General features: G+C 42.0%; 1 protein-coding gene across 1 annotated transcript; it reads right to left on the bottom strand.

The window, feature by feature from the left end:
- Nucleotides 1-4,361: 4,361 nt before the first annotated feature.
- Nucleotides 4,362-5,707, bottom strand: LOC134190141 (collagen triple helix repeat-containing protein 1-like). The gene is made up of 3 exons (XM_062658569.1): nt 5,425-5,707; nt 4,912-5,229; nt 4,362-4,840 (listed from the first exon to the last, which is right to left on the bottom strand). The coding sequence occupies exons 1-3, from the start codon at nt 5,512-5,514 to the stop codon at nt 4,496-4,498; spliced, it is 753 nt and encodes a 250-aa protein (XP_062514553.1). The 5' UTR covers nt 5,515-5,707; the 3' UTR covers nt 4,362-4,495.
- Between the last annotated feature and the right edge of the window lie 1,842 nt (nt 5,708-7,549).

Raw genomic sequence — 7,549 nt, 5'->3', positions numbered from 1 at the left:
TCTTTGGTAGCTGCTAACGAGAATTCGGCCATCGGGCGTCCGTCCTGTACATGGCGTTTAGTCCTTCGCTTTAAGGGTTTAGCACATACATTTGTACATGTATGTTTCCCCAACAACAACCAGGAGCGAGGGTGTATAGCTGTACCTGACTTGTAACATTGTGCTTGTTCCACAGCGTTTCTGTATAGTGGCTCTGCAGTCTGACAACTTGAATTTTTGGTGTGCGTGGCTGAGCGGTAGTGGTGTTGTTGCAAAGATCACTAGTGTCGTCTTCAACAGAAATTTGGCGTTTGACAGGAATTTGCGGAGAACGTGCATTGTCTATGACAGCGTCTGTTTGTGGGACAAAGCGGCTCGGCTGATCTGTAAGTACGCTAGTGCGTCTCTATTCATTTCTGTTTTACGGTATCCAAAGTCAGAGCGAACGAACGCCTAGCTAATCTGCATGTGCACGTGTATGTTTTCCCAATTGATGTTTTGTTTTGGCTCTGGGCTTACCTCATTACAACAACCAAAATTGCGGATAGACGGATAGCTGTGTAAATACGGTACAGTGCACAGTAGGCGACGTCTAGCTACAGAAGCGGCACAAACAACAAGACGCCAAGAGAAGCTGCACAAATAACGAGACTTTTACATTCTCGTGAGCTGGAAAATCGGTGGTGAGCTGTTTGTTTGGTGTCCATTTGTAACCAGGCGAAGATCCAGGATTTTTGAAAATTTCGATAGACCACGCCTACTTCAGTCAATGCATTTGCATTGCTAGAGGTGCAAATGGCCCAAGCTTCTTACAGCTTAGCTAAAGTAAATGGCAACAACTATGGCAACATATCTCTAGCAATGTGTCATGTTATAAACTCCCTAGATCATCAAAACTGTCTAACAGAATATAACTGCATTATGCCTATACTACTGTTAAATATATGTTAAGTAAATAGACTACGGTGCAACTATGTCTCTTTCAAACAAAGACTGTATGAATAATCTCCGTGGATGATTTTGTACAAACTTCATCTGCTGGTACTCGGTCTTTGTAATGCATGGCGATGATAGGTGTGCAAGACGCTCCTCTGCCATGGTAGACCTTGCATATAAGTCTTCAGTCTCCTCAGTAGAAAAAATGAACTCTCTGCGTCTGCACTTGTGATAGGCAGGTGTACATGCTATCAATAGCAGACGATGAACATTTGGGTAAAACCGAGGGTCACAGGCTCCCAAGGCCAGGAGAAGGTTAATTAATTGTTCGGTATGGCCTTCTTGCACTCTTGCTCTCTTTTCCTTGCTTCTTGCATTTTCTGGTATTTACTTTGCCATACTGACTGCCACGTCCTCACTTCACCTCGTAGAGACTTCGGGAATGGAAGATCGGCTTTCCATTCATTGGGTCAACGTTGGAACGAACCAGAAAAGTAAGCACTAGACACAACAATGCTCGGACATTATCTTGCTCACCATTAGATCGTTCGCGCATCTGAAGAAGCAGGAAGTCTAGGAGGGGTATCGCAACGGATCGTTTGTAGTGCACAATCGGACTCCGCCTACTAATAGGAGTATTGCTCCGGTTTCGCTGTTAAGTTCGTTTTTCTTGGAACAGATTCAACGGATCCAATCCTGTCTGCGAGTCGCAGAATGTCTTGATACCAGATGGCAAAGAGGTTGTGTATATCCTGCCTTGTTGCCTTCATTCTTTCAGTTAAAGGAACATGCTATCAATAGCAGACGATAAACATTCGGGTACAAAAAAAAGTCACAAGCTCCCAAGTCCAGGAGAAGGCTAATTGTTGGGTATGGCCTTCTTTCACTCTTGCTCTTTTCCTTGCTTTTTGCATTTCCTGGTTTGCTTTGCCATACTGACTGTCAAATTCTCACTTCACCTCGTAGAAACTTCGGGAATGGAAGAACGGCTTGCCAGTGCAACATTCCATCTACGATTTCCATTGCGTCAATGTCAGAACGAACCAGAATTAAGGATAAGCACTAGACACAACAATGCGCGGACATTATCTTGCTCACCATTAGATTTTTCGCGCATCTGAAGAAGCAGGGAGTCTAGGAGGGGTATCGCAACGGATCGTTTGTAGTGCTCAATCGGACTCTGACTACTAGTAAGTGTATTGCTCCGGTTTTGCTGTAAGTTTATTTTTCTTGGAACAGATTCAATGAATCCAATCCTGTCTGCGAGTCGCAGAATGTCTTGATACTAGAAGTCAAAATGGTTGCATATATTCTGCCTTGTTGCCTCAATTCTTTCAGTTACGTACTGAGTGAACCATTCCGTACGCAACAAATATATCCTGGTTACGAGTCTGGAGTTTCACTGCCAGATGTCTCAATTCGTCAAGAATCTTCTTAGTTATTTTAACTAAATACTGGAAATGAGCACAGTGCGGCTTCAAGACCTCGTGCTTTAACTCCAAGGCTAAAAAAGGGAGGTTGATACCCCCACACCCCCTACCTAGATCTGCCATCTTGTAGGATGACTCTGCACGCTACCCTCAGATGTTCCAGGTTGGAGATTTTGTATTAGCTTTGGATCCGACGTTTTGTGTTGTTGTGCCTATTTTTGACGTAAGTCCCAAATCAGTAGCACCAAGTCTAGTAATGCGATTATGGTGGACAGCACTATCACATGCAATGAGTAGGCTTTGATTGGTGTCTCCTATGGGGCTAGAGACAAAGCCGTCTGTGGCAAAGACTTCGAAAACGAGCCAGTCCAAAACGAGATCGACCGTTCCAAGAACAATACTTACGATCAGGAAAAACAATTGGCATCGACCACGGCGGCAGCAATCCGGTAATTCACGGCAGCCTTTCGTCACTTTACTCGCGTTCCTTGCAAAGTTTATGTCTTCAAAGACCGACTACATGATAAAGAGCTAAGAGTTGATATAGTCACGATACGTTGAGGTAATTTTTGTATTGAGAAAACAAGAAAGTCTCGAGAGCGAATGAACTGTGGCAATTTTGCTGACGAGTCTTATCTCACGTGAAAAACTAGGAAGCCTGTGTCTGCACGAACCTCGTAATTACGCGCAGTTTTGTGTTTCAAAATTTGTTTGGTTGCATGGCTATCACTAATAATTGAACAAACTGCTGTGGTTATGTTGCTATACCATAAAAGGGTGTGTATTGTTAGTATATAATCCTGTATGGTTTGCAAGTAAGGAACATTGCTAAGGGACAATCAGAAGCAGGAAGGTCACGCGGTATGTTTAGAAACTGAAACTGCAAACGAAAGAAAACTATTCTTTTCGTTTTCTATTGCAGAACCAGACGTTATTTTCTTTATAATAAAATGTTTAATTAAATAATTATCTAAAGTTTAGAACATGAAAACATTGCGCACTGTATGAATTTAATAGTAGAAATAAATGTACGTCTAAACTGTTAGCTGCCGGCCCTGTCAACGTTTGTAAAAAAATATTAAATTTATGGCAAATATCACACATCTTCAACCTTCAACAGTCCATTTGTACAGATGACGACAGTGTAACGTTCTTACATGCACATTTGTATGGGAAAGCATGTATATGGTTAATCATAATTAATTAAGTTGCGTTGCCATAATTTGTCAAGCCTGAGTTGTGTTCCATACATGGCCATACACATAATTTGCGTTTACCTGGTATTTGACTGAACCGGTGTTTGGTTTGAGTGAACTAGTAATCTGAGTTGAATAATAGTCAGTCGGTGAAGGAGAAAGTTTGAGTGCAGGTGATAATAGAAGTTGTTGTGTTTTGTACACTCATTACGGTGTCGACTGCTTGTGTCTTCTCGCTGTACCTACACTGCCGCTACTCGTCGTCCAGCTCGTGACAAACAGGAAAAGCATTAATCAGTAAAGGAGAAGATTCTGTCCCAGATTATGATCGACATTTATGTCTTTTCTTGTCAGTTTGTCTTGTGAAAAGACGTCAGCAAATGTCACATTTGACACAACAAAATACACGCACTCACGCACGCACACACACACCAACTATTTAAAGAGATTTAGCCTTTCAATTAGACGAGCAATTAATTATAATTATATATAGAGTACAACTTGGTAGATATTAACAAATAGCTTAGTAACAAACAGAAAAGGTAGAATAAATTAGAACACTAATGGAAATATACCAAAAGTAATGATGTTGTAATTAGAAGTTTAGTTAGTTTAAACATGCAGTGTCTAGCACAAACTCAAGAATATCCAATGTCACGATCAACGAGCACGTATCATGGTATGCAATAGGAAAAACGTGCAACGCTAAAGTATAACGGCATGCGTAAAACATGAGGTACGGGATATCGAAATCTTAGTAATATATCTGCAAACACATCAGCTCGTTTAATTAACGACATTCAGTAATGCTTTGGTGTATTTGAGTTTCTAGCGATACAGTTCAGTTCTCTAAGCCGCGTCTGCAGTAAACAATAGACACTATCTATAACCGAAGTTTGTTACAGTAAGTTTTTGCAAATCTATAACAACAGTTTTAAGGTCGCCAATATATTGTTATTGTTGAGCTGGTGGCATCTCTGCTATCATGATTCGAGATACGGAGTTCCATCCAGTATAACCATCCGCCAAAGTATGACCGTTACATTTGCCGATGTGGAATCCAACTCTGACGTCACCTGCTGGAATGTTCTCACAATAACCTTCAACTTGTCTGTGACGATGAATGTTATTATTTGCATAAGTGTAATATACTCCCTCGATTGTCATCGGTCCAGTGCACTCTCGATTGTTAAAAGTAAAGAACCAACGAGAACAACAATTGGCACAATTGATACGCAGATTTCCGGCATATGCCACGTGCAGTGCGGTATTCCCATGCTTTTTAGTAAAGCGACATTCCTATATGACAGAACAACGTAGACAATTCAAGTAACAATACTACTGCAGTAGGCATACAAGTATTAAGTTACTTGAATAAGTCCAGTGTCTTTGACATCGTTTCTCTTCCACACACATTGCTTCCAGTTTGATTGCTGAGTCACGTCTCCCTTTTCTCCCTTCACTCCCAAATCGCCCTTGATTCCTTTCACGCCCCCGTCTCCTTTCGGCCCTTGTGGACCTAATTTTCCACTCTCCCCTTTCCCTCCTTGTTCTCCTCTTTCACCACGACCACCTTTCTCACCAATTGTTCCATCTCTTCCATCTCTGCCATCTCTTCCAGGAGATCCCAAAGGACCTGGTGATCCGGGAGAGCCAGGCACGCCTGGGACTCCACCACAGCATCCCTTCTATTAAAAGAGCAGCTATAGATATTAAATAATTGCTTAATTAATTAATCACGATTTACGCATTTATTATTGCCACATTTTTCAGCAAAATGCTCAATTCAAGAATAAAATGTTAATGCAACGTACAGTGTGTACTGACATATAACTCATTCATTAATCAAACGTCTTGTAACTAAAATGGTCCATCTTTCTTACGTTATCTGAAGTTTCTGCACTTGATGTAACTGCTATTACGAGCAGCAAAGAGACCAAAATCGTTGAGCTGATACACTGATGTTCCATCATCTCGTTTACTCTCCCTGGCTCTCTTGACTGACTACTATCCAATTCAAGTGTGCTTATATACTCGTGGCTCTACTAGGGAATGACGTAATGATAACAGCACACTAATATAGGAAAGTCCAACTATGGAGTTGTTGACAATTGGCAGAAAGCGGACGGTAGGTGATGTAACCCGACCATAATGTAGTCCCGCAACACCGTGTTCTTGGAGATATCATTTACATTGACTCCTATAATTATAGTACCAGAGAGTTCCAGAGGTTCGACCTACTCACCATCCTTACCAAATTTGTACACGCCGTGTTGATGGCTCATGCAAACAAAATGTTGCATCAGCAATCTAGATGCATGATCACAATAGTATAGATTTCGGGCGGAAGTCTGCTGCTCGATGTAATAACACAACATATCCTTTTCACAGTCTGCTTTTCATGCGGAAGACAGCCAAGTAAATGTAGCAAAGGACGGCTTCGTGTATACGTAGTGAAGAAATGAGCATGGCCACTTTTCAAACCAACTGGTTGTTAGCCGGGGTTGATTATTCTAGACGACGGCGTCACCGCTTTGGGTACTTGAAACTTGATTCAGACGGCTGATGGAGCTGTCTTGGAATGATAACCCCGTCGACACTAATCAAGGACGTTTCATGAGCCATTGTAGATGCACAGACTGTCAGTGTATTACTCGTAGTAGAGTCCCGTATCTGATCTCGGTCATTTCCTAATCTCGGTCACTCGTTCTCTGCTAAATAGCTGCAGCCAGACCTAGCTGCTACGCTAGCGTCATGGTCCTACTGGATAGCAACTAGAAGCATCCGTCGTAACGTTGCTGCTGTAGAACTTGAAAACTGATCGCACCTATTCTCGGTCACAGAGTATCCTATCTCGGTCAGTGTTTGCCATCTCGTTTTTACAACTCCGCAATTCATCTCCGTCGATAGGCTCATTATATGACTTCCTTTCGTCAAATTGTTGGTTTGTTTTGTCAACCTCTACTCTTGCAGCTAGTCAACGAAGAAGACAGATGACTCATGAAACATAGCTAGTTTCTGTTACCTGATCTCGTCTCTTCAGACGCAGGTCTGAGGCGTTCTTTTTGGCTAATGTTATAGTCATCACCGCTGGCTACTATACTAGGGGGTGATGTTAGTGGTCATCGTTCTGTTGCTATGGCAGACCGTGAAATCTGGGAAGCAAATGCACGGACATCCGGGATCATATGCGGTCAGTCGCTTCATCACATTCTACATGACGAATTTCATGTCTGTTGAAAGGTTCGCTTTGGATGTTTATGCCACTGAATAGCCGGTTTTGTCTCTTCAGTTTTTCTGTTGCAGTGCGGTGAGAAAGGTGATCGATATAGTTTGCTAGACAGACGAAAGACACAGAAACACAACATGAGATTGAGAAGATAGGAAGACGAGTGGAGACTTACAGTTAAGCATAAACTGGCAGTCAATGTAGAGTGAGTCAACGATAGACATAAATATAGCATGACAGACATGGGGACAACGAGACAAATTATGACTTTAGAGGCAGTTAAACTGTCACAAGCACAGATAGACAGGGAGGAGGATTCACACACACACACACACACACACACACACACACACACACACACACACACACACACACACACACACACACACACACACACACACACACACACACACACACACACACACACACACACACACACACACACACACATTCAGATACACCTGATGCAGATAGACAAACAAACTGCATGATTGCATGCAATGGCACTCACTTGTGCTCTTAATTTGAAGCTTTGTGTTTATCTTGAGAAATAGGTGACATGTCACTGAGTATCAAGAAAGACGATTTATTCTATGATTAACTGAGTATTACTTAGAAATTTTAATTATCTTTGTTATGCTATACTGAGTTTTTGTTGTGTTTGTTGTGGCTCTCCAGGTTCTCCGTCTATTGTTAGAAAAATAGTGACACAACAAATCCATCTTCCTCTCCTGTCATTGTGGTCACGTGAGGTTTGAACGGTTCTTCCACGGGTCACG

Source organism: Corticium candelabrum, chromosome 14 (assembly GCF_963422355.1).
Source record: "Corticium candelabrum chromosome 14, ooCorCand1.1, whole genome shotgun sequence".
Taxonomy (NCBI): domain Eukaryota; kingdom Metazoa; phylum Porifera; class Homoscleromorpha; order Homosclerophorida; family Plakinidae; genus Corticium; species Corticium candelabrum.
Note: the sequence above shows the minus strand (reverse complement) of the source record. Positions and strands in the feature narration are given on the sequence as shown.

Coding starts and splice junctions, on each gene's coding strand:
- LOC134190141 (XM_062658569.1), bottom strand. CDS start 5,514: ATGATGGAACATCAGTGTATCAGCTCAACGATTTTGGTCTCTTTGCTG. Junction 5,230..5,424: donor GTGCAGAAACTTCAGATAAC/GTAAGAAAGATG, acceptor CTCTTTTAATAG/AAGGGATGCTGTGGTGGAGT. Junction 4,841..4,911: donor AAGACACTGGACTTATTCAA/GTAACTTAATAC, acceptor TCTGTCATATAG/GAATGTCGCTTTACTAAAAA.